Source organism: Quercus lobata, chromosome 1 (assembly GCF_001633185.2).
Source record: "Quercus lobata isolate SW786 chromosome 1, ValleyOak3.0 Primary Assembly, whole genome shotgun sequence".
NCBI classification, from domain to species: domain Eukaryota; kingdom Viridiplantae; phylum Streptophyta; class Magnoliopsida; order Fagales; family Fagaceae; genus Quercus; species Quercus lobata.
In genome coordinates, this window is record NC_044904.1 from 9,020,115 (window position 1) to 9,047,578 (window position 27,464).

Below are 27,464 nucleotides of genomic sequence, written 5' to 3' on the forward strand. Positions count from 1 at the left end.
GTCGTTTTGCTTATTTAATGGAGATAGTTAATAGATGGTTAACTAAATACCGAATTGACAAAAATTGAAAGTTAGAAAACTGAAATGACAAAACTGAAACTTAGAAGACTGAAATAAAAAAAGACTGAAAGTTGGAGCGTTAATTTTAGATTTTTGCCTTAAATTTAAGTAAACATGGGAAGAAAAATTAAGATCGGATCCGGGTAATTTGTAATAAAAGTGAAACGGACTCAAGTGGTCCATGTGTCGGATCGGGACGAGATCCGTTGACACGAACTAGCAGAGGCTCCCCCGACATAACTGGGAAATGGGGAAAATGAGATAAAAAGGAATCAAATCTATGAACCCGACCTCTTTCATTCTTTGATTACTACTATTTATTGATTCTTTCAATCTCGACCCTTAGATTCAATAAAAACTGTTGAACTGTTTTTACTCTCCCCAACTACACTCAAAACCAATTCTACTTTCTCAACCCAATCTCTCTCTCTCTCTCTCCCTCTACCTGTTTGTTTCGCGAGAAAAAAAATAAAAACAAAAACCTTCGGAATCGACTAACAAGGAGAGCGAATTCTCGAACTCGTTTCCGACTTCTTCGATTTTGTCCGTACAACTGCTCCGCGGGACAAACGGTTAGTTTTAGGGTTTCAACTTTCAAATTCAAAATTAGCTTATACTTGTTTTTTTTTTTTGAAATTTTCGTTTACTGAAAGAGAAACAACTGAGAATCTTCGTGGTTTGTACGAGCGTTGTGTTTGCAGGCTGGGAAAAAAATACCATGCGTGCCCTAGCGTAGTTGTTGCAGTGCTGAGAAGCTTTTTTTTTCAGTGAGGGAGCTTCACTGCAAATTGAAGTCATGTGGACCAATGTTTTCAAAATTGTATGTGTTTTTGAATTTGAAATTGGATTATAACATATTAACTTTTTTTTTTTTTGTTCTTAAATATTTGCTCTGCATGCTTTATTTTGGTTCATGAATTGGACTTAGTTACCACACACACATATTGGTGCCTCTTATTAGGTTACGTTAGTGGCATGGTTGTTTTCTGCAATATTTGCTTATTGAAAGACTTTTAAGCTTAGGTTGGTGCAATGAAATTGTGAGTGTGGATGGGTTGTTGATTGTGAAATTCTGATTTTTTGTTTTTCTTGGTAATTTCACACGCGTTGAGTGAGTCTGGTGGTGCCATTTGAGCTAGAGAGCTCATTGGCAATGTGGATACTCTGAACCCCATGATTGCACCCTCCACCTGGTTGTGCCATTTGAGCTAAAGAGCTCACTGGCAATTGGGGATAGTTTGAACCCCACGATCTCACCCTCCACCTGGTGGTGCCATATGAGGGAGCTCATTGGCAATGGGGATACTCTGAACCCCCCACGATCACACCCTCCACCTGGTTGTGCCATTTGGCTAGAGAGGTCATTGGCGATTGGGATAGTTTGAACCCCACGATCTCACCCTCTACCTGGTGGTGCCATTTGAACCAGAGCTCATTGGCGATTGGGATATTCTAAACCCCATGATCTCACCCTCCAACTGGAGTTGTCATTTGGGCTAGAGAGTGCATTGGCAATTAAGATATTTTCTGAATCATAATAAAATTCAATTCATGCTTAATCTGAATAACCTATAGGTGTTTTTTTTTTGTAATTTTATTCATACTTCCGTACTATATGGGTTGTGCTCCCTTTGGTGCTTAATATATTCGTTACTTGTCCAAAAAGGAGAAAAAGTTAGAAATTATAGGGTATTCTGAAAATAGGAGGATAAACAATGGAGATGCATACTGGACTGTACACCTAAAACATTTTGTTGGAACCCAACACAGTCACTAGAATTTTTGGTCTGTATTTTCAGTTCTTACCACATTGCATCTATGATGCCTTCCCTGCAAGAACAAGAACCCACAAGTTGCTGCTGCCCCTGGCAATGGAAGTCGCAGAGTAGTAGGCTATGCTAGTTTACTTCTCCCTTGCTCTGCCTTCAACTCCTGCTGGTATTTCCTGTACTCAGCTGTTATGCCAGAACTATTGTTGCCAACTTGCCATGGCCATCATTTCACCTGTGGGACCTCCAACAACGCAGTCAATTTCAAATCCACCACCTACTACTATGCCTTTACCATACATCACATACTGGCTGACATAACCACCAAGCCTTCATGAAAGATGTAAATTGTAAAGTGGAATCTGACTCGTGTTCTTTTGTGTACTTGTGATTATTTCATCAATTCGATGACTAGTTGTGAGGAATCTATTGTCAAAGCACCACGTGAATCACTAAAGCTAACAGACAGTATGAAATTATATAGATAATGTGAGTTAAAAAAAGAAGAAGAAGCTCTTTTTGGACTGTATTTAAAAGATCGATTAGATCAAATCATTTTGTTCTATCAGATTTCTGTTATGTTTGATTACACAAATCTGATAATATAATTGTTTAAAGTTAAAGTCCTGTTTAAGGTTGGTGCTGAGTTTGTAATTTGGCTCTCTTATCAATGAGTTTATTGTGTTAATAAAAAATTTGGTAACTTAAAATTTTTGTTATGGCTTGGTTCTCACTGTCCATCTGGCCTTTGTATATCCTATATGTGTTGTCTTCTTCCATATTGATTATTGTTACTTCTTCTGAACTAGCTATTCCTCATCATTTATAAGAGATATATATGGTTTAATCATTTTCACTTTATTGACCATATCTGTAGGGAAATCTTAATCAAATATCATGGTTCCAGTTTCTTCCTCATGAAGCAGATTTGAACCCTCTACCTGATAAAGGGTTGGGAATTTTTTTTATTTTTTATTTTAAAGTTTTATTTTACTCCAAGTTGATCTAGATAATCAGAAAGTTATTTACGTAGTATAAGCAGTGTGATATCAAGATTATTATTATTTTTTTTTGAAAATGAACAGTGTGAAAGTAGAGCAAAAAGATACCGCTACATTGTTGGTGCTTTCATCGCATCTGCAGTTACAAAAGGAAGGATTTCTCAGCACCTGGACCAATTCCTTTGTGGGGCCCTGGGATCCATCTCAGGGTTTGCACAATCCTGGTAGTATACGCCACAATAGTTATTTTTCACTATCCTGTTGTCATGTAGTATTTATACTGTAGCTTACCAACTTTGGTCATCTAACCGCTGCATACTTATACATGATACAACATGCACAGATGAGAAAATCAAGCTATGGCTTTTTCTTCCTGGGCATCATTCATCTGTTGTTGAAAACACTCAAGGTGCAGTCTCCAGATTAAGAGGTATCATGTGCTCTTGAGTTTTTCCTTTTGCTTTACTCTTTTTAAAAACATTTTTATTTCAATTAATGTTATTTGTTGTTAATTTTTTATTACAAGACTAGCTATGCTCCATGGTATTAAATGTTGGGTTGTTAAGAAGCAACATATGCATGAAATTAAGTGTAGTTGAAATGAGAATGTTTTGAATGATAAGTAGAAATACAATGAAAGATGGAATTCGAATTAAGGAAATTCATTTAAAGATAGGGGTGGCCCTATTGATGAAAAGTTAAGGGAGAGTCTTTTGATAATGTTTAGATGAGAGCGATGAATGCATTGCTGAGAAATAATAAGTTGATTTAAGTAGAGGAAGAGCAAATATAACATTTGTTTTTTGATTAGTAAGTTACGGATGCACCCAATGGGTAATGAGCCCATGACCTCACCCTCCACCTAGCACTTATAAGGAGGGGAAGATAAAAAATTCAATCAAGGAAGTAACAGAGAGTATGACTTCAAATACAATAGAATGATAGAAAAAAATACATGTGTCTGACCCTAATTAGCTTGTTGAGGATCCCTAACTGACCACAAAATTTGGCACAAAGGCTTGGTGTCTGTGTGTTTTAAAGTCTAAATTATGAATGTTTATTTTGGTTTTATTATATTGTTATTTATATTTCTAACTTTCTTTGTACTATTTTCATATAGCATTACCTTTTTGTGCCATATGATTATACTAATAATATTTGATTTGAAGTTGTTGCATCTGGAATTTGGTTGGCTCCTGGGGATTCCGAAGAGGTTGCTGCTGCCCTTTCACAGGCTTTAAGGAATCGTATAGAAAGGTCACTAATTATCCATTTTCCAAACTACAAGCAATGAAGCTTGTCATGTTCATAACTTGACATTTATCTTATTGGAATTGGCAGATCACTGATTGGACTTTCCTACATGAGATTTGGAGATGTATTTTCGAAGTATTGTCCATCTCAAAGCGAGGAAATTTTGAGGTATGTCACAATCATTAGTCAATTAATAGTGGTAGTGGCAGTGCTAGTAATAGTAGTAGAGAGGATTTAGTTATAAAAAAAGGAGAAATAATACTAGTTGTAATATTGCTGGCAATGATGTTGGTCGCTATAAAGTATATAATAGAAACGATATCACTATTTTATATGATTTTAAGTGTTGATGTTGCTACTCAAATGAACTCATTCCAACTACTTTTGGTCTGCTACGTGACTTGGTTTCTCCCTACATTTGCTACAATGCAGTTGGTGTTTTTTTTTATTTTTTGGGTTTCAGTTTTCAAATATGGTGATAATATATTCCTTGGAATTTTCTTTGAGAAATAACAAAATTTGTCACATTCCTTCAATAGCTTATATTAGTCTTACTTTAATGAATAAGGGCAAAAGCCTGGTTATTCAGTGACATCTTGGAGATTTACTAATTTCCATGATTCTATCTAGATGCAACTGTAACCCCAGTAAGTAATGGTGATGAGTGAAAGGAGATTGTGAACCTACCTAGTGATTTATGAATGTAGGTAAGAAGGGTTCATGCCAACATCTACAACATTTTCGTGTCTTTTTCAGATAAAATTATCAAATGGGTATTTATAAGTGGACCTCAAAGCCCCATTTTCAGAAGTGAGTAAAAAAAAAAAAATTAATACAAATGTATTAGTATAGTCTCAAGTAGACTGATGACCTATAATTCTTTTTCTTTTTTCTTTTTTTTTTTTTAAAAATTTCTTTTCTTTTTTAAAAAAAAAAAAAAAAAAAAAAAAGCCATATGGTGCTTTAGACCTCTTGATACTTTAAGCTTTTAATCACAAGACAAATAGGGGTTATCCTTGGAAGCTGGCCATAGCAAATTTCTGCTTGAAAATGTCTAAATATTAAAATTTTGTTGTCTTGAAATCCGGAAATTTCATAATATTTGTCTTAATCTATTGCAAATGCATTTTTTGGTCTGATTTGTTTTTCATTTGTTGCTGGTAGCATTCCTTCTCACATTGGAGCATTAATTTGGCTAAGCTATATAAGTTGGTTTTATTCGTGCAAAATATTAAATCATAGTATCTGTGGTTTTTGTATCTATGAAAATTTATTTGGTTACTTTGAGCACTGATGAGGCACTGAACTTGCTAGCCTGGTATTAGGAGGGAATTGCACAAGCGTGACCAGTTTGTGCTAGGGATCTTAAAGTGTTAAAATCCATTGATTGCCTTGAGTTGCTGTTCAATTGGGCTTTGCCTCGAACCTAGATGCATGCATACACACATACAGAAATGTTTTTATATGCTACTCTTTGTTTATGAAAATAATACCTAAGCAGAACTGAGTTGTAGTGTCGGAAATTCATTCTTTCTTTCTTTTTCCTTCTTGTGTTCACGTGCATGTGTGAGGATTAGCTTTGCTTGTGCTCTGTATTTGTTGCCGTATTATGTCATTTTGGTAGTATCAGGTTGGACTTCTTCTTTTTTGGCTGATGTGTGATTAGTCTGTGAGGATCCATAGCCAACTGCAAAATTTTAGGATTAAGGCTTGGTTGTTGTTGTTGTTGTTGTTGATATGTGATTAGTGTATCTGCAGGAAAGGGCAACCTACGGTTGAGTTCATCTTTGCTGCCACAGAAGAGGCAGTCTTTGTACATGTTCTAGTATCAGCAAAGTATGTTAAGTTCACACCTCATTTTGTTTATTGCTCCTAGTATCGTAGTGCTTCTTCTGTTGGGCTGACAGTTTTTATTTCCATTCATGTTGAATTGGTATTCTTTTTCCTATCTGTTTCTAGGCATATCAGGGCACTGTCAAGTGGTGAAGTTGAAAGAGTATTAAACCGTTCGTCCAATAATTCCGGTTACAGACTTCCAGGTTGATGTAATTTCTATGCTGGGCCTATGTTTACTTATTTGAATTTAGAGGCAGTGTCTGCTAGAAATTATTCTTGGCCACCTGTTGGTCTGCTTATCATGTCTTTTCTGGATGGCCAGACAAACATGCATGCTTGTGTTTTAACTTTTAACGTCATCATAATGAATGATTCTTGCTGCTCACCAAACAATATAATGATACTAAAGTAGCAGGAACTTTCCATGTTCTAGCCTTCTCGGGTTGTGCCACTTTCTTCCACCTTTTGGTAGATTTTACTTGGTATAAAAGAAAAAGGATACTAAAGTGGCAAGGTGTTTAAATAAAATTATGGTCAGCGGATATCTGAAAGTGTTTTGTTTGATAATCCATTTTGAGACATTGTCTGCAGAAGTTTTTTCATCTTTGATGGATCATCAACATGTCAATGAAAACTCTTCTCCGTTGAATTAGGGTGTACAATGGAAGTTGAGAAGTGCTTTGACGGTATTGCTTGATTGCTTTATATTAATTATTTGAAGGAAGTTTATGATATAGCCATGTGCCTTGGTGTGATGGCAAGTGCCTTCCACCAAAAGCATAAGGTTGCGGGTTCAAGTCTGGGAATTAGCCTTTCCAAACAAAAGTTTGGGTAAGGCTGCTTAACATGACCTCTCCTAGGCCCTGCAAAAGTGGGAGCTTTGTGCATTGGGTACGACCATTTTTAATGAGACCTATCATGAGTTGTGGTAGAGTATGTAGATATTCATGGAATGTTAACAATAAAGGATAGAATCAGAAATTATTTGTAACTGTTTAAAGTATCACCAATTGAGGATGAGAACATTTCAAGCAGAAGTTTGTTGGGGACGCTTGGCCACATGTAACTCATGCTTGCTGGTAATGAGCAATATTGCATGGACTGAAGTTGCTATATGGGCAAGGGGAAAGCAAAAGATAAAATGTTGGTTCCTGATTTAAATCAGCAAGTGATGTTTTGTTATTTTCTAGTAGGTATGGCTGTAAGGATGGTGAATAGGAATTTTGTAGTCAACCCAAGTAGTTGGGATCATGATGTTGCTGATATTATTTGAAGTTCAGTGTTGGACTTGCACAAATTAAGCTGTGCTTTAGCAGGTCATTCTGATTTTGATATCTTGTCATTCCTGACTCATGTGCTTATTTTATCCAAAAAATACATCAATTGGGAAAGAAGAAATTAGTGTTGACGGTTTTGATATCTCTGTGTCCCTTCTATACATAGTCTTCATCTGGTGTGATTCAATCATTCAAATGCATTTGTAGGAGGAATTTTTACCATAGCATCCCATTACTACAGGAGATAATGAAGTTGACTTCTGACCTCCCCTTTTTTCTCTCTATTTTTTTTCCCAATTTTCTTTGTAAGTACTGGCTGTACACATTGTGTTGCCTTGATTTTAAACTGTTGTTATGTAATCTTTGCTTCCTTGCCATCTCGACTGATTTTGTATTATATTTATGAAATGGCAGTGATTGTTTCTCCTCATGGAATTCGTGGTAGGCTTACTGGATGTTGTCCAAGTGATCTTGTCAAACAAGTGTTTTTCAGGTTTTTTTTTTTTAAATTTATTTATTCATTTTTATAAACATAATGTGTCTTCTGATGTTAAATAAATTTCTCTTGATTGATATTTTCTTCTTTTCAAAACAGTTCTGGCAGGTTTAAGACTTCAAATGGATTTATAGGTCTACCACATCATGTTTCTCAAGGTTCTGGTTGCCAGATGAGGGGCCAAAATTGTTATGTTGAAGTTACTCTTGGCTGCCCTAGATCTGGAAGTGACAATGCGTTGCAATCAAACACCGTTTCCACGAGAAATTTGCCCAAGAATCATGTTGCTGAATCTCCTGCTGTTGGAAGAGGTGATCAGAAGGGATCACCGGATCAATTACCAGTATATGAGAAGACATTCATATATCCAGCTGAGGCAGTGCTTGTCCCAGTCTTGCATACATCATTTGCCCGATCTTCTCTGAAAAGGTTCTTTAAATGTTCTACAGATTTTGTTTATGTTTCAACATTTTTTTTGGGGGAAGAGGAGAGGGGCGTGGGGGGTGAATGAATCTGGCCAGTAAGGTGGTTCCACTCTGTCTAGTTTTGTGATGGAGCCACACATATTTGTTGAGAATTCTGTCTTAAGATATAACACTGACATTGTTTCTGCTATCTACTTAAGTGATACCCTCAATGGAAAATTCCCTTCCTCTCTCCACATTTTTTTTTTCTTTGGGGTGTGCGTGTGCGTGTGCGTACACAGGTTTAATTTTCCTCTATGTGTTTAGATCCTTAAATGTTGTTATATGTTACTTAAAACTGATTATGTTTATTTGCAGATTTTGGCTACAAAATTGGATAGGGCCTTCATTACCTGGATCATCTTTCTTTATGCACTGGTTAGTACTGTTTTTATGAGTTGTTTATGTTCTAATAGACTAATAATGAAACGTTTATACTCCTGACTAAGTTTTTTTTCAGCTACTTTTAGTCCTAAAAAAGATAAAGACACATAAATTCATGATACTCTGTATCTCAAATAAGCATTTGAACTTGTGCCCTAGATCTAATTAATGTATGTACGTACTAGTTCTTTTTTTTTTTTTTTTTGTGGGAAAGTAATGCACCCAGTGGATCCCATGACCTTACACCCATCCTTTTCTTTTGGATAATTCATTTGTTACAACAAGTGGGGAAGGAGGATTTGAACCTTAGTTCTCCTCATAAAGAAGACCAAGCAATGCCACTGATCTACAAGGCTCTTGGCTACCCTCCACCCATTCTTATAGAAGGAGGAAGTGCCATTTGAGCTAGAGCTCATTGGATTTTACTAATTCCTGTACTTATTAATTAGTTTTCTCTTATATGTTGAATCTGTTTTTCATTGTAATCTTCTTTAATACATGTGCAATTTGATGCTTAAATTTTTAATCCTTCATGTTTTTTAATTTTGGTTACAAACTTAATTTTACTTTTATTTTTACTTGTATATAATGATATTTTGATTATTTTTAATAAACAATAATTTTATTGAAAAATAGGAGAAATTTTTGTACACTTTTTTTTTTTTTTGGATAGGTAATAGATATCTTCATTAAAAAAAGTACGTCATGTTCACGATGATGAACAAAATGTACTAGAAACAAATACAAACAAATCAAACAGAGATAGAATGCACGAAATCAAAAATGGAAATACATTGTGTAAAATCCCAAGTACAAGACCACCCAAACAATGTCTCAACTAACAAAGACTTCAAAAAATCCGCAGATTTCTCTATGTCCTCAAAAGTGCGGGTATTCTGTTCCCTCCAAATTAGTCACATCAAATAGGCTGGAACCATATTTAGACCGAAGAAGAGTGTAACCCCAAATAATTCTCCCATGCAAAAAGAAGAGAAACAGCCCTCCTTGGCATCACTCACTGCAAACCAAACATCAAAAACACTTCACTCCATAAGGCATGGGTGAACTTGCAATGAAGTAAAAGATGATCTATTGTTTCTCCATCGCAATTGCATAAGCAACACCAATTAACCAAAGACAAGTTCCTTTTTACAAGGTTGTCAATAGTAAGAATACTATCTCGAGTTGCAGTTTTAAAAAAGAAAGACACTCTTTTAGGTACCTTACTACCCCAAATACATTTCCACAGGAAAGGAAAGGTAGGAGTAGCAGATAATGAATTATAGAAAGAGCGCACATCAAAAACACCATTTGGGGTTAACTTCCAAAAGAAACTATTAGTCCCCTCACCCCTAGGCATTTTGGAATAAATAAGCTCGTAAAAAGCAAACACTCTCTCCTCCTCCCAATCATCAGGAGCCCTGTGGAATTGAATATTCCAACTCCTACTACCACCATTTGGTGAAATACTAATCAACTCAGAAATCCAAGCTTCTTTACCTATAGCATGAGAGAAAAGATTAGGGTAAAGATCCTTTAAGAAAATGTGCCCACACCAAAGATCATTACCAGAATCAAATATGAAGACCCTCTTCTGCTACGTAAAACACATGACCAAAGAAACGCTCAGCACCTTTAATATTCTTCCACATTCCACAACTTATCAAAAAAATATATATATTCTTCCACATTCCACATCCCTAAGCACCTCTACTAACTCTAGTGCACCAACCTCCACTAGACTCTCCATACTTGGTAGCTATAACCTGACGCCATAAATGATTGGTTTTACTTCCAAAACGCCACAACCATTTTCCAAGCAGGGCTTGATTAAATAACCCAAACCTCCTTATCCCCAAACCTCCCGTTTCAATTGGCCAACACACTTTATTCCAAGCAACAAGTGGATATTTGAAAGCTTTCTCATAACTACCCCTCAGGAAATTTCTCTGGATCCTTTCTAATCTATCTGCCATAGCTGAAGGGATAGTAAACAGGGATAAGAAATAGGTAGGAAGGCTTGAAAGGGTACTTTTCAATAAAGTTAATCTACCCCTTTCGACAAATATAAACGTTTCCAACCATAAAGCTTCTTCTCCATATTTTCTATAATAGGATTTCAAATTGATGGATCCTTAAAATGAGCTCCAAGAGGCATACCCAAGTAAATCATGGGCAGCCTACCAACATTGCAACCTAAGACACCAGCCAGAGTATCTAAACTCACTACCACCCCCACTGGAACAATCTCACTCTTACCAATATTAACTTTCAAGCCAGTGATAGCCTCAAAGAAAATCATCACTATTCGAATATATAAAAGTTATTCCCTAGTTGCATCACAAAAAAGGATAGTGTCATCAACAAAAAGAAGATGAGAAATATGCAAACCTCCTTGTGAACGGGAATTCGCTTGAAAACCTCTAATAAAGCCTCCCTCTTCTGTTCTTTTCAATAGCCTACTCAAAACTTCCATCACCAACAGGAAAAGAAGCGGAGACAAAGATTTCCCTTGGCAAAGGCCCCGAGTACTACCAAAAAAACCCACTGGAGAGCCATTAACAAGAACTGAAAATCGGATGGTAGAAACACAAAACTTCATCCACCTCCCCCACTTCTCTCCAAAACCCATCCTCTCCATGAGAAAAAACAAGGCATCCCAATTCACATGATCATAGGCCTTCTCAATATCCAACTTGACAATCACACCTGGAATACCACTCATTCTACTATCCAAACATTCATTAGCAATGAGAATGGAATCAAGAATTTGTCTCCCCACAACAAAAGAATTCTGAGAGTTAGATATAAGTTTATCCAAATCATGGACTATACACAAAAACCTCCTAACGAATTGTACAAATAAAGAATCATAATCTAAATGAAAGAGACAATAAAGTCTACAAATGACTGTGTCTCACTACCTCCCATGATACGAGACCGCTCAAACAAAGTTCTCATGAATGAAGTTCAATAATTGACGCCTCCACCCCTTTGAAAGTGTGATTATTCCTGTCTCTCCAAATTATCTGCATTAGACATAAGGGAACCACATTCAAAAATCCAAACCAATTCCTCCATCCAAAAAGCAACTCCAAAATTGTCTTTGGCATCACTCAATGATTTGAACATAGGAAAACAAGGGACCACTCCTTTGCAACATCGCAATGCACAAACAAGTGTTAACCCTTTTACCACTACTTCAGTGCTTGTCGCACCAATCCACCAAAAAGATACCTCTTCTAATAAGATTCACATAACTTTTTCCCCCATGCAGCTGTCCTCACAAAGTGTCCATCCCAATACTGTTAATTGGTACCTGAATTTGCACTCTTTTTTCTCTGAATATTGTTCTGGTTTTTGCAGTGCTAGCAATATGGATTTCATGGAAGGATCAACGGCTGAAATCAATGGAATACACACCAGGCATGGTTATAATAGTAGTAGCAATAGTAACACCAGCAGTATTGGCAGCATAAGCAGCAGCTCCAGTGAGAGTGATCACAAGATGTCCGCAGGAGCCAGAGAACTTGAGGCAGATGCTGATTCTTTAACATGTAGACAGTCTGGTTTATCTTCTAATGATCAGTCGGAGAATGATTGCACAAAAATGGTACTTCATTACCTAAAAATAAATAGTTTTTAATATCTTTGAATTCACCAATGTTCCATGGCCACGGACTTGTGCGTCAAAAAAAAAAAAAAAACAATTGCAGATGGACATAGGTTCTCAAACATGGCAATTTTGCAGTCTATAGAATAAGGGCATGGCTACGTGTATGCATGTTTGTGAATACATTTTGTGGTCCTTATGGTTAGATGTATATGAGATTTATTGAATGTGTATATAAAACCAATATATAGTAGAATGAAGAAGTGTATAGTTGTTATAATCTCTCTTGCGGAAAGGTTCAATGTAGTTCTTTACATTGTTGAAGTAAAGGTTTAGGTCTTCTGTAATTTCCCAAACTAGTGTTAATTGGTGTCTGACAAGCCAATTTTCTACATATCATAGGTACATTCATATCTAGTCAGTGATGGTGGATGTATTGTCTATTATGTAATTTTTCACAGCTTTTTTATAATTATTTAGTTCCATTTAAGAACAAAATTTGATCCTTGACCATTAAGCTCTTGCTAAAAAAAGAAAAAAAGAAAAAAAAAAAGCACCTTTTACCTGTAGCAGAATAGGATATGGAGAGTTGAGCCATGGTTTCAAGACTCAGCTGGTGCGCCCAACTTACAATGATTAAAAATGATCCTTGACTGTTGGAACCTGTAATAACAATATTTCTCTTTTAGAGTTTCATTAATTCGGAGGGGTGGTCATCCTGCTGTAGTTGGGTGTTGGGACAAAACTCAATTTTGGTTAAGATCTATTCCAATGATTAGGAATGGTGGTTAAAAATGCCTCCTATCTGGGTTAGTTTTAGTATTGATGGATGGCTGGTAGTGGCAGATGCAATTTAAAAAAGGAGTTTTCTTTGTCATACTCGATGCAGTTAAACTCTTCTTCCTTAAGACTCTTCTGGATTAGGTTACAGTGTTAGGCTTTCGTTCTTTTTCTTCAATCCATGGTTTCTTGGACTTTTGTACTTTATGCACTTGGTATGTTTTTGTCCTTGATGTATATTTCCTGTATACTCAGGTGACACCCCTCTTCTTTTTAATATATTTTTACTACTTATCAAAAAAAAAAAAGAGTTAATGTTTAGGTTATATCTTCAGTTTTATAATAAGTTTTGTCTCCATGTAGCTAGTACTAGGCTTTCTTTTGGAAGGTGCAACCTTAAAACTTCCATGCTGTAAATAAGGGAAGGGTGGAATTTTAAATTAATTGGTGACATTAGTGACTTTGTTTAGGAATGCTCAGACCTTTAAAGGGAATGAGAGATCGAATAAGGAATTGAAGGTTTCTCTCCTCCAGATTTTGTGTTGAGTGGACAACTGCTTTGGAAGTTTTTACTTTGTCTGATTTATTTGATGGTTGTACTTTCTATGCATCATAGTTTTTATCTTTTTGATGGGTCCTTAGCACACTGCCTTTGTGCACTGCGTTTTTTGTATTCCTTAATATTTTTTTGAATAAAACATTATTACTTATTAAAAAAATGTAGGGTGGTTTCTTTAAGACAATATCAGTGTTACATTTGATTGAAATTATAGTATTATTTATGATGTATCATGTCTTTTTCAAATTGGCCGTCTTCCCCCTAGTGTGTTAGGAATGTCTTCAAAGGACTAAGGTGTGGAACTTCTTGTGGATGCTCAGTTTTGTTATTTATTCAAATTGTGAGCTCCTAATGCATAATTGGCTTTTGTGTGTTGGCTAACTGAAATTAAGCAATTCTATGTTTGTTCTTCTATTTAGTACTTTGTTCTTATTGTTTGTGGCACTTGCCCTTAATGTTTTGAAGTCCATTTTAAATAATAATATGGTTTTGGGGGGAGTGTTGAACTTTCTTTCTAAGTTGGACATATGTGGTATGGATGTACCCTTGAGTATAAATGACCCTGTTATTCATCTGTCTGCATTCCTGTTTAAATAGAAAGTCAATTAATCTTTCTCAATATTCATGATCATAGTACATAGTGGGGGGTGATCAAGTGCTAGTTAAGTGAGGATATATCAGGAATTCTTTCGGTGGATGTTGAATGTGATTTCACTTGATATCTTCATGCTACAATTAAGTAATGGGTTCCTAATTTCATTCTTGTTCTCTGAATTGAATTTGTGATCTCCATGAACCAAGTGAACTTTAATGTCAATGCAGGGTTCGAAGCGTCCTCGAACTGGGATGGGTGCAGCTACAAATGCTCTTGTGCAAGATGCAAGCAAGTCTGATTTTAGTTCCATGGACGTCAACAATTCTGCCATAACAGGAGTTGCAAATGAGCAGATTGTATCTCAATGGGATTGGGATGATGATGACAGAGGTATGCCCATGGATATCCAAGCTCTGCTTTCTGAGTTTGGAGATTTTGGCGACTTCTTCGAAAATGACACTTTGCCTTTCGGGGAGGTATTTTCTTATACTTTACAAGAATTGCAGTTTCTTGTTGCATAACTTCTTTGATCTATGTTGATAAGACTACTGTTACAAGAATAGTGGAGCACCTGATCTGATATATTTTCTTTTGAAAAAACATTTTTGTGTGTTGAACTTTGAGATAAAAGATTTGTATATCAGTTCAATAGAACAATGGTTTTATTTCATAAAGTTTTGGGATAATTGTCCTCAGGTATTCTCTTTCTCAAGTGTTCATAATAGAACAGTTGGGAAAAAAAAATTTGAATCAGATTTTGGCATGACAGTGTGGTGATCACGCACTGAAAGAGCTGTATCTAGATTTGTACTCAATTGCAGTAGGCGAAGATGCAACAATATTTTCTTAATTGGAACAATTGGTAGGAGGAGGGACTTCATTATAGAATAGCAGATCTGTCCATGTTTTAAATGATTGAGCATCAAAGTTAGACAAATTTTTCTTTGGCATCCTTTATTTGAATTTTTCGCATGGAGCTGTACCCAAGATCGATTGAGATGGAGACCAAAAGTTGAGGGTAAGTTTGATGTGAAGTCTTGCTAAGAAGTTCTTCATGGTTCTAATGGCGCAAGATTTTGTGGAAGGGTATATGTTGCACTAATGGACCAATTGCTACTGAATTGTTGAATTTCGTGTTTGCTATGTTCGTAATGCAGTGGTAATGCCTAAAAGAGGGATAGAGTTTTATTTGGTTAGTGCAGTGGGTATATTAACTTAAGCTGTTTTGGGTGGAATGCAGCTTTCTTTGTTTAATGTGGATTTTATGGAGGGAGAGGAACAATTGCTCTATCAATGAAAAAAGAACTATTCTAGAGCTGAAATCTGGTTTCTTAAGAGCATTATTCAAGTGGCCCCGAGTCATAGGCACAAATGATTCGAATTCTCTTATCGATTTTTATTGATACACTCTCTTTCATGTAATGATTGATGATTTTATTTTCGGAGTATTTTGTTTACATAACATATGTGCATAAAATATTTCCTATTCCTCAATAAAATCTTTTTACTTATCAAAAAAAGAAAACGGAAAAGGTTCAAGGACATGAACCTTTCTGAAAGAGAATTTTTTGACCCAATATTAGTCACCTCAAAAAGCTTCAAAATTTTCCTTTTTGGTATAATGTATCATTCATTTATCAGAATTCTTTGATATTTTCAATTGTATTTAAGTTTTCTCTCTCTCTCTCTCTCTCTCTCTCTCTCTATTAATTTTAAGGAATTAAAAAAATATATATATATTTTGTTTGAACTTTTTTCCCTCAGGCTACTAGTCTGGTTTCTCAAAAAAAAAAAAAAAAAAAAAAAAACTTTTTTCCCTCAAGAAGCCAGTGGCTGCATGTTTGAGGCATGCCTTTTACTTTGGTAATAAAATTTTTTGGTTATTACTTTTTCTAAGTATATATCCTTAGTTAAGTTGGAGGATGAGTTGTTTGTGTATATATCAGTAATGCTAAATGATGTTAAACTATCTGTTGAAGTAGTTTTGCCCCCTCAAGTGAAATTTTGATTGCAAACTGCTCACCCAGATTCCCCCCTTCCCCCACTAAAATGCTTTCTGGTAACATGATTAAACTTCCATTAAATCTCATGATGATCCTTTGTTTTGCGAAGCCCCCAGGAACTGCAGAATCACAGGCGCTTATCTTTTCTGCACCAGATTGCGGAGATGTAGGTAGTAGTCCAGTTGGGATGATGGATGTTTGTGATCAGATGCTATTGCCTGGGAATTTTCAATCCTTTGAGAATTTTGATCCACCTCCTCCAGTAGCCCAAGAGGAGAGTCTCTGCAAAAATCATGAAGTCGCAAATAACAGTCTGTCGTCAGGTCTGGTGAACCACACTGCAGCATCTTCTACAGGTGAGTTTGATCATATAATAAAAGCTGAAGCACTGTTGACATTTGCTTCTGAATATGGAGCTGTGGAGACCCCTACAAGTGAGTTGTCCTCATCGATTTTCAGAAGTCCATATTTTCCAAAATCTCGAAAAGTTGAGAGTTCAAATTCAAGTCCTAACAATTACATTTATGGTGCAACACCACCCTATTCTCCTTGCTATGATGGATCTGATGAGAAGACTAGCATGGCCATGAACTCAAAACCATGTCCTAGCGACTCAAAAAAATATTACACTCATGTTGATGCAGGGAAAGAGCAACATGATAAAAGATCATTTTCAGGTAATAATAGTATTCTTACATCTGAGGGGGCGGCACCTTCTACATTTTCTAATCTCAATTCTACAAATGCTGTTAAATCTTCCCTGAGGAAAGTGACTGAAGGCACCCTTGAAGTGGCACATTTCCTTTTGTCTATGAAGACAGTGCTTGCAACAGAAGTTGAATGCATTATGTTCCAGGCCTCCATGTGCAGGATTAGGCACACACTATTAGCTTCCAGTAGCCTTTCACCTATTGGTTTTAGTAGATTAACTGGAAGTACCGTTTTGAATCACCTGCCTGGTGACCAGGGTACCATGACAGATGATATATCTGGCAAATATGAGGTGAAAAAGAAAGAATCTATACCAGTTAGAATAGCTGGTGATTTTGATGGGGGAGTGCTGGATGGGCACCTGAATGCACCTGTTGGTGTCTGGCGCTCTGTTGGAGTTCCTAAAGTTTCAAAGACCTCAAATTCTCCAAGTATGGAAGTTAGCGCTTCCTTGCCTCATAATTCATTCCATGAGGAAGGTATCCTTTCTTTTGGGAAAAGGCAACCGCTTCTGGAGCTTCTTGATGGAATGGCATTACTTGTCCAACAAGCTACTTCCTCTGTTGATCTGGCCCTAGATGGAGACTGTGGTGATGGTCCTTATGGTTGGCTTGCATTACAAGAGCAGTGGAGGCGGGGGTTTTCTTGTGGGCCTTTTATGGTTCATGCAGGTTGTGGGGGGACACTGGCTTCATGTCATTCCCTAGACATTGCTGGTGTGGAGTTAGTGGATCCACTTTCTACTAATGTAAGCCTTCATTTTTTATGTCCACCGAAATGCTTTTTACATTACTAGATATGCCTTGTGTTTCTCTAGGAGTTGGTTTTTACTATAATATTTATTGCTTTTGCTGAGATAATGTTGCTGTTGATCTCAGCCAATGAGCTCTAGCTCAAATGGCACCTCCATCCCCTGTAATAAGAGCAAGGTGGAGGGTGAGATCGTGGGTTCAAGAATCAATACCCATCAAATGCTTATGAAAGTTTCCAATAAAGAAAAAAGTTGCTGCTGATCTCAGATATATGTCACTGTCAGCCCACATATTCTAGCTTCTAATGGAAAATAGTTTTTTTATGTGAGAATAAATTGGTTGGAGCTGATCTTGATTATATGTTGATGTCATGCTACATAATTTGTTGCTTACAATGCAACTAGAAAATGGATAACTATACCCTATATTATTAAAGATTTTCGATTACTAGTTTGGGACTTAACCATCTGATCTGTTATTTGCTGTTAAAATATTTGCACTAATTCCATGCTTATGTCCCTAAATAAATATACATGGTATTTGGCTGTGCTGTGTTAGAATTTATTTTTGCATGATGAATACTTATACATTGAATAGCACAGGGTCAATATATTCACAGCAGGATACTTTTCTGATATTTTAGGTATATAATATATATTGTTTCCTTGCTTATAATTTTTCCTCTAGAAAGCAACCTTCTGCTTGGACTTTGGGAACTTTAGAATTGAGATTAAGATGCTATTGCTGTTTGTACAATTTTATGGTTTTCTTTTGATCAGTTGAAATGAATTATATATTAGTAGTTTTCTTTGTGGTTGTGGACAAAAAAAAAAAATGAACTTAATTAGATGTTTCAGTGTGATACACGTGGAAGTTGGTCAAGTAATGATCCATCCGATATCTTTTTTTTCCAGGTTCATGCTTCGTCTGCAATTAGTTTGTTGCAGTCAGACATAAAGACTGCCTTAAAATCCGCCTTTAACACTTTGGATGGGCCATTATCTGTCACTGATTGGTGCAAAGGCCGCAATCAATCAGGTGATGCTGGAAGTGCAGGTGATGGATTTTCTGCTGATTCTTCTATGAGTGAATGTAGAGATTCTTTGAGTACTGTAACACATTCTGTTGCAGAGCCAATAAGCCCATCCCAGTCTTCTGCTGGTGGATTATCTGGCCTTAAAGGTATAATTATGCTTGTATAGAAATGATGAGATTAATGACTTTTTAGTAACAAACAGTTGGACCATTGACACAGTGTCTAGTGCCATGGATGGAGCTAAGGTGGATGAGTCATCCCAAAGGAGATCTAACCAAGAAATCTGTAATTCAGATTCAGAGCAGCAACTATGCACCCGGCTAAGACCAACACTTTTCGTGCTTCCTTTGCCTGCTATACTTGTTGGGTATGGTACCTATTTAAATAAATTTTACATATGTGATGGATCAAATTACTTGTCAATAGCAATTTGTTTAAATGGGAAAGCTTATTTCCATTGAGCGTGCATAATACATCTATTCCCGAGTTAATATTAATGTCTGAAGATGTGTGATCAGGACTCATTCATAACAAATTAGAGGCTTATTACATCTTTTTTTCTTAGAATAATGCACTGACTGCTTTTCCGTATTAGAACTGTCCTTCATAAAATGTTTTTAGCTTATTATTTTTTAGTATGAATATATTTAATTTTCAATAAAAAAATTCTGAGGTTGGGCATCCATCTAGTCCTAATGCCTTTTGATATTCATACTTGAAACTACGAATTCAGGACATCTTGTTTTAGACATGATTGCCTTATTTCATACGAAATATAACATATTTTATGAGTTGGTGTTCTTTACAGCAACTGCAAGATTGTGCAATGAAGCAATTTTGAATGTTTTAAGTGATCCATAAAATCCATTTCATCCTTGAAGTTTTCCCTTAAATTCCTACATAGTTAGTAGAAATATCGTTAGAAAACTATATTATTCAATGGCTGTAGTCATCTTTTTGCTTTATATATATATATATATATGTTGAGCTTTTTGTTATTGTTTCATGTTCAGAGTGTTCATCATCGTGAACATGATGTTCATTTCATTCAATAAAAGTTTTATTACCTATAAAAAAAAAAAAATTTATTTTTGCTCAAGATATTAGTGGGGGATTTGGGTTTCTTGGGATGCTTCAAATAATGACCTTTTTCTTTGTGCATTATGTGTTTTATGGTGATGGTAGACTATCATAGGCTGCTTCTCAGTGTAAATTTGACTGTTATCATATACGGAGATGGTGCAAATCATGATTTTTGTTATAGGTACCAGGATGATTGGCTTAAGACGTCCGCAAGCTCCCTACAAGTGTGGGAGAAGGCTCCTCTTGAACCATATGCTTTGCAGAAACCTGTAAGCTAAAAATCAAATCTATTTACATACCGTACATTTCTGCTATATTCCTTGGGCCTTGAGAAGTTGCTTTCCATTTTCAATAATTCTGCAACTTTGATGTTCATTAATTGTTGCAGATTACTTACAGTGTTATATGTCCTGACATTGATCCACTTACTACTGCTGCTGCTGATTTTTTCCAACAACTAGGAACTGGTGAGTGCGTGGTATTTTATGCTTTAAATCTGAATGAATTGGCTTTTGTTTAGCTTGTGTATGCGTATGTGTATGCATTGAGAGTTTAACCTTGCTGATTATATGATTCTATCCTTTTTTTTTGGGTTTTACTGCTGAAAGAGTGTTTCGTGTTTTATCCTAGTTTTGACAAGCAAACCAGATTTGGATTATTAGTGATATCAAATATTTCTACCCACTGTTTTGAGTGCTAGGTCTATTGGAATCAAGCATTCTCCTTGATTAGTTATAAAGGATATAGGGTTAGCTCCTAGACATAAGGTTCCTCTTGTATATCCTGTATACTAGGTTGTACCCCCTTTTGCACCATTTTATTGAAATTGAATATATATACAGCTCCAAGACAAAAGGCCTCTGCTATCTACACTATCTAGAATCTGGGTTACGGTTACAATGGCTAAGCATTTGGGGATTTTGAGTTCCATCACATGAAATTTTACTTTTACCAAATGCCAATTTTATGCTTCAAATTTACATGTTTTCATTCAGAATACTTTTACCATTCCCTTCTTATCGATGAGGTTTTAATCTTTTTTTTTTCTTTCTGCAAAAGAGAGGAGAATAATGAATTGTTCCTTCATTCTTACTGCGTTTTTTTTTTTTTTTTTGGTTCTCCATTCTCTACAGTCTATGAGACATGTAAACTAGGCAGTCATTCACCCTAATGTTTGAATAATGAACTGTTCCTTCATTCTTGCTTTGTTTTATTTTTTGTTCTCTACAGTCTACGAGACATGTAAACTGGGTAGTCATTCACCACAATGTTTGGGAAACCAAATGGAAATAGATTCTGGAAAAGGGTCATCTTCTGGTTTTGTTCTACTGGATTGTCCTCAATCAATGAAGATAGAAAGCAGTAATGCATCTCTTGTGGGCTCAATAAGCGATTATTTTCTTTCCCTTTCAAATGGTTGGGACTTGACGAGCTATCTCAAGTCACTTTCAAAGGTTCTAAAAGGCTTGAAACTTGGTCCATGCTTGTCCACAAATCCAAAAGAAGGAAGCAGCGGTCCTTGTATGGTAAGTGGCAAGTATCATTTGCCATCGTGTTGTAAATTGAAATGTTTTTATTTTCCTTTTTCCTGATTATTGTGGATTGACATATTGATTTTGATGATGTATTATGCTAATTATTCAAACAAATCCCAATCATGGGCCATGCGGATCGGATCATCAATATAAAATACAAAAAGAAACTCCAAATATTTGATATCTCTCTTTGAATTAGATCTCAATTGCAGCAATGATTTCATTAGATATCTTACTAGTAGAATTCCTCCTTTTCCTGATGCAGTTCCTCCACCACAGTGAATCCTAATTAGATTCATGCACGATACACCATTTTAATATTGGAACTTGGATACTCTCTTAGCCTTATTTCTCAAAAATTTAGGTGGAACCTATGAATTTATATTCATTTTCAGTATTCTGGAGCATCTATATGTTCATTAATATTTCTTAAGAGTTTGAGTCTAGTAGCTGAAGTTCCACTATCTGATTTAGCTAAAGTTGTTCAGTTCATATTTTATGTTGTTGTGTTTGATCTAGATCTTATTTCTTGACTCAAGCGTCATGACTTTCATTATATAAAAAAAAAAATAATAATAATAAAAAAAAAAAAAAAAAAAATCGTCATGACTTTCTGAAAGAAGGATCACCTTGTTGTCATTTTCTGTTCCCAAGAAAGGACCTTGGATGCATTTTGGGCTATTTTAACCGAGCCAACTGCATTTTTTTCAATTGATAGAAACATGGAAAAGCATTTTCTTGGAATTGCTTCAATTCTGAAATTAATTGCATGTAGTGCTTCCCAGTCAATGATGAAGGGTTTTGTGATTGCTGGGGGAAGAAGGGGTGGGGGGAGTGGGAATGCTGTTTCTGACTTTAATAATTTTCAACAGGCAATAGCTCACCAGCTATATACAAGTAAAAAAATTTCTTTTTGCATTGTGCTTGCTGTTGCAGTATATTTTATCATGGACAAACAGATATGAGATTACCTGATTCACTGGTGCTTTGTATCCAGGTAATATATGTGGTGTGCCCTTTCCCTGAGCCTATTGCAGTTCTACAAACTGTTATTGAATCTTCTGTTGCTGTTGGATCAGTCATTCTCCAATCAGATAGAGAGAAAAGATTGATATCGCACAGTCAGGTTGGGAAGGCTTTAAGCTGCTCAGCAGCCGTGGATGAAGCAACAATATCAAATGTTCTAGTACTTTCGGGGTTTAGTATTCCTAAAATAGTACTGCAGATTGTGACAGTTGATGCCATTTTTAGAGTTACTAGTCCATCACTTCATGAGCTTGTCATTCTTAAAGAGACAGCCTTCACTGTTTACAACAAAGCTCGTAGAATTTCGCGAGGATCCTCTAATGATATGGTCCAGTCATCATCATTATCTAGTAGATCTTCCTCAGTCATGACACAAATGTCTTCTCCTATTTCAGGGATGTGGAAGGACTGTGTAGGTCCTCGAATTACTGGGCATTCCCTTCCAAGAGAGGGTGAAATCGATGCTAGCCTTAGGGCTGGTGCTTGGGAAAATTCTTGGCAAACAACAAGGACTGGGGGGTTAAGTTGTGAGCCAATTAGAACTGGAGATTACTCCCTGCAAGATGAAATTCGTTACATGTTTGAACCTCTTTTTATTCTAGCAGAACCTGGTTCTGTGGAGCATGGAGTTTCACCTGCAATTTTTGGTAACATAGTATCAGAATCTTCAAAGCCTGATGATAGTGTTGCAGGCTTTATGCAGGGTTCAAGTTCAGCAGGAAGTGCAGATGCTGGATCAAGCTCTCAACTTGATGGATCTGAACCTGATGGCTTTGGATCTAGCCATCAAAAGACTCCTCCAAGCCTGCATTGTTGTTATGGATGGACAGAGGATTGGCGTTGGCTAGTATGCATCTGGACAGATTCAAGGGGAGAATTGCTTGACAGCCATGTATTCCCCTTTGGTGGAATCAGCAGCAGGCAGGACACAAAGGGTCTGCAATGCCTTTTCATTCAAGTTCTGCAGCAAGGCTGTCAGATACTTCAGGCCTGCTCTTCTCCTGATATTGGTGTAGCCAAGCCTAGAGATTTTGTGATTGCACGCATTGGAAGTTTCTTTGAACTTGAATACCTAGGTATATGAGTTTGTTCCGTCATCTTATATTTTTAGTCCTCCACATTTTGTTTGTTAAGTGCTGGGAAAGTTACCACCAATTAATTGTTAATATGTTTTATATGCTCTGCCTTGTAGTTAAATAGTTAGTAGTAGCTGGCGTACAGCTGTGTATTGTAGAATGAATCTACAATATTGTATACGTCTATTTAAAATGATTAATTTTTTATCCTCAGGATTCTTCCCACCACCGGCATGTAGTCTGGTGTGGAGAAGTTGCCATATTTTGGTTTATAGGAGACAATTTTGTCATGATATGAAGAACTCACATATCATTTAGCTGTTTTCTTTTGCATATACTGTTCTTTGCTATTACTGATTTTACAGCCACTTCTAATTAAATTGATTTAGCCTATATGTTGAAAGTATTTTCAAACATGGTAGTAAATTGTAACATATCCTTTTATATCCATTTCTCATTTAGCATTGACATTGATTTTATTTAGTTTTTTCCATTTGATTTTAAAAAGAGTGGCAGAAAGCCATTAATTCAGTTGGGGGTTCTGAGGTGAAAAAATGGCCTCTTCAACTGCGACGATCTGTGCGTGATGGAATTCTTGCAAGCAGTAATGGTGCATCCTTACAGCAACAGGAAATGAGTTTGATTCAAGAGAGAAACCTACCTTCCTCACCTAGTCCTTTGTATAGCCCTCACACCAAAGCTTCTGGATTTATAAAAGGTGGTTTAGGACAACCTGCAGCTAGAAAGCAGCTTATGGGTGGCCATACTGTGGTTGACAGCTCTAGAGGTTTGCTTCAGTGGGTGCAGAGTATCAGTTTTGTTTCACTTTCAATTGACCATTCTTTACATTTAGTTTTTCAATCAGATTCGTCATCCCCTGGTAAGTGGCCACACTTCCTTTAGTTTTATTTGTCATTTCCCTTGAATTTGTCCATATCACTTTAAATCAAAAGTAATATGCATCAGTCATGCGAAACATTAAAAACTTGGAACTGGGGCATATGCATTACAATTTCCTCTGCTTACTGTTCTGAGAACGTTATTGGTTAATGTTGTACCTGTGATGCATACTGTTTTTGTCTACCCTGGCTAAGTATTGATGGGGCCGTAAATTCTTAAATGTAAGCTGAATCTGTATGCATGTGCACATGATTAATGGACGGATCAGGCATTGATTGTTGGGATATATGTTTATATTTTATCTTTTTTTTTTAAAGGTTTTTTTTTTTTTTTTTGGGGGGGGGGGGGGTGGGGGGGTGTTACACAACCAAATTTTCTCCTCTCAAGAAAAATAATGTCATTTTTTGGGGGTTCAATCTTATGTTCAAAGACATGGATTTGGTTTGCTAACAACCTTTTTGTTATTGATGAAGAGGCTACTTTCAGAAGGTTTTGGTACAGAAAATTTAGGGATACACTGAGAAACAAATTATAGATGTTATATGACTTTTTAGAGTTTATTTGAAGAGGCTACTTTCAGAAGGTTTTGGTACAGAAAATTTAGGGATACACTGAGAAACAAATTATAGATGTTGTATGACTTTTTAGAGTTTATTTGAACATAGCAAGCTTTTATATACATACTCATGGTCTAGTCCACATGCGAAACACTGGCTTTACTTTGCTTGTGTTAAAAGTGTGAATCCTGTCTGCCTCCGCTTAGAGAAAATAAGGAAGAACAGAAAAGAGAAAAAAAGGGGGGGGGGGGGGGGGGGAGTGTGGGAAGTTGTTACACTGAAGCCATGTGGTACGAAGTTTTGAACTTTTGATCCTGTTTTCTTCTCATTCTATTTTTCTTCTTCTTTTGTAAAATTATAATAATAATAATTGGGAATACTGTTGTAAAGTACAATTTAAGGTAACTAACTATGTGGAAACTTGCTCGGCTTTATGCTGAAGAAAATTGTGGTAATATTCATGTAGTTACATTTTGCAGGAGGTACTCAAGGTGGTAGTAGTATGGGGCCATCAGGCTATCATGAAGGGTTTTCCCCTGTAAAGTCTCTCGGTGCTACATCTGCTTCATACATTTTGATCCCATCACCCAGCATGCGCTTTCTCCCTCCATCACCTCTTCAGCTCCCAACATGCCTCACTGCTGAGTCACCTCCCCTGGCCCATCTCCTTCACAGCAAGGGCTCTGCAATTCCACTTTCCACTGGTTTTGTGGTTTCAAAAGCTGTACCTTCCATGAGGAAAGACTATAGAAGCAACTTGAAAGAAGAATGGCCTTCTGTTCTTTCTGTCAGTCTTATTGATTATTATGGAGGCACTAATATTTTGCAAGACAAAATTTTTCGAGGTGTCCACAAAGGTAGGAATTTAAGCTCAGAGGCTAAAGATTTTGAAATTGAAACCCATTTAGTTCTTGAGTCTGTTGCAGCAGAGCTTCATGCGCTATCATGGATGACTGTTAGCCCTGCATACTTAGAGCGACGAACTGCATTACCTTTCCACTGTGACATGGTTTTAAGACTCAGAAGGCTTCTTCATTTTGCTGATAAAGAGAGCTCTCGGCAGCCAGAGAAGTCACAAGTGTAGGCTACAATAGAAACTTGAAAATGACTTTGGCTGGTTTATTAGTGGGGATTCTATTGGAGGATGAATACCTGAATTAGTGTTTAGGTTACTAATAGTGGGCCTGGTGTTCTATTCCAATGTACAATATTTGTAACATGTGATCTGTATATGTAGTTTTAGTCCAATGATCCACAGTTTTGAATTCTCAGAAAGCAATTTAACAGTCTGGGTAGAAATAGTTAGGTCTTACTCACCCAAAAAAAAAGATAGGTGTAACGGTTGTAGCTTTTGACTGAAGATTTTGAATGTATATGAACGTTCTAGGACAGCTGATATTTCGGCTAGTTAATGTGATTTGTACATTTCAATTAGTACTTTGTTAATTTGTGGTACTTTTTGATACTCATTCGTCTAATTCTTTATGAATGGTTTGTAAGACTAATTGCAGACTGTAATTCTTCAAGATAAATTTTTTTTTATAAAAATTTTCTCATATTCAGTATGAGATTAAAGAGACCTATAATTGATTTCTTCTTACGTGGTAATGGACTGTTCATGAGTTGTCGCTGAAAAACTTAAATTCTTTACCAAGGGCTTATCAGAAGTCAGAAAGGAATTATTATGTCAGAGTCTACATGCTATCTATTTAGCATATCTTCGAGCAATGGAAATGAATCAAATGACCCGTATGCTTTAGTAGCAAAACATGTGCGAGTGTATGGTAGGAGTTGAATTTTTCAGTGTACTCAAAATAATTGATCATCAACCTCTTTTAAAGAAAGTTTTGCATGGGAAAGTACACAACCCGAACGGCTAGGGTATTTTCAAGAAAAATTCTTAAATACTCTTGGAGTTCAAAGAAATGATGTTCTCTCTTCTTACATTCGTGATAGATCCCACCATGAATTTAATGAGTGAACTTCATCATAAATACGAAATGAGGGAGTACTATTTTCCGTATTTCGAAAGTACTTAAGAATTACTCTATTTTCAAGTCGTTTCTTTAACAATTTTATCTTTATGACAAAAGAGGTGAGTAAATCTAAATCCAAGCTCACTTTTGAAATTGTAATATATTTATTACGTTTTTAACCCTTTCTTTCATTTGACAATTTTATACAATTACAATTTTATACAATTGTGAATGAATTGTAAAAAGAACTATGAAAATGATTTTCTTGAATTAGTAATACCATTAGAAGAAACTAAATGTTGAGTCTCCTCACTCCTGTAGTCAAGTTTATCTAATTTGGTGAGGCTTTCAACTTTTCTCACCAAATAAAGTATTTTATGATAAGAACAATTGAAAAAAATGATATTGATGTTTGCAATGATGACACTAGTAAGTTGCAAGGAAAGATCGAACTTGTTTCGTGAAAGAAAAGAAATGGAGTAAAAGTAACATGGTAGGCACTAATTCTTGTGCCCCCCATTCATGTTGACGTATAAACAAAGCTGACCCCAATCAAATCAAACCACTCTTGTGGGTAGTTATATGTTTGTTCTTTCTTCGGCCTTAAAATCTTATATAATTAGACTCCATGTGCATAACATATGATATGATCTGCCTTGTATCATATTTAAAATATTTCTCATATGCTGTCTTTCTGGTTCGATCAATTTTATGCTTCAAC

At 36.1% G+C, this 27,464-nt stretch overlaps 1 protein-coding gene across 3 annotated transcripts; it reads left to right on the forward strand.

Moving 5' to 3' along the window:
- Positions 1-262: 262 nt before the first annotated feature.
- On the forward strand, positions 263-26,236 carry LOC115977485 (mediator of RNA polymerase II transcription subunit 13). Of its 3 annotated transcripts, XM_031099369.1 has the most exons (24): positions 263-632; positions 762-880; positions 2,707-2,780; positions 2,915-3,054; positions 3,174-3,260; positions 4,000-4,087; positions 4,172-4,252; positions 5,843-5,920; positions 6,044-6,123; positions 7,612-7,690; positions 7,793-8,122; positions 8,476-8,535; positions 11,908-12,154; positions 14,316-14,564; positions 16,201-17,550; positions 18,469-18,610; positions 18,686-18,736; positions 18,810-18,957; positions 19,855-19,942; positions 20,062-20,140; positions 20,904-21,199; positions 22,206-23,310; positions 23,819-24,190; positions 25,247-26,236. In XM_031099369.1, exons 2-24 carry the CDS (start codon positions 857-859, stop codon positions 25,849-25,851), a joined length of 5,853 nt encoding a protein of 1,950 aa, XP_030955229.1. In that variant the 5' UTR covers positions 263-632; positions 762-856; the 3' UTR covers positions 25,852-26,236. The 3 variants fall into 3 exon arrangements, with proteins under 3 accessions (XP_030955229.1, XP_030955219.1, XP_030955235.1); XM_031099359.1 differs by having other exon boundaries at positions 18,469-18,736; XM_031099375.1 differs by lacking the exon at positions 18,686-18,736.
- The last annotated feature ends 1,228 nt before the right edge of the window (positions 26,237-27,464 follow it).

Coding starts and splice junctions, on each gene's coding strand:
- LOC115977485 (XM_031099359.1), top strand. CDS start 857: ATGTGGACCAATGTTTTCAAAATT. Junction 2,781..2,914: donor AACCCTCTACCTGATAAAGG/GTTGGGAATTTT, acceptor GAAAATGAACAG/TGTGAAAGTAGAGCAAAAAG. Junction 6,124..7,611: donor TTCCGGTTACAGACTTCCAG/GTTGATGTAATT, acceptor ATGAAATGGCAG/TGATTGTTTCTCCTCATGGA.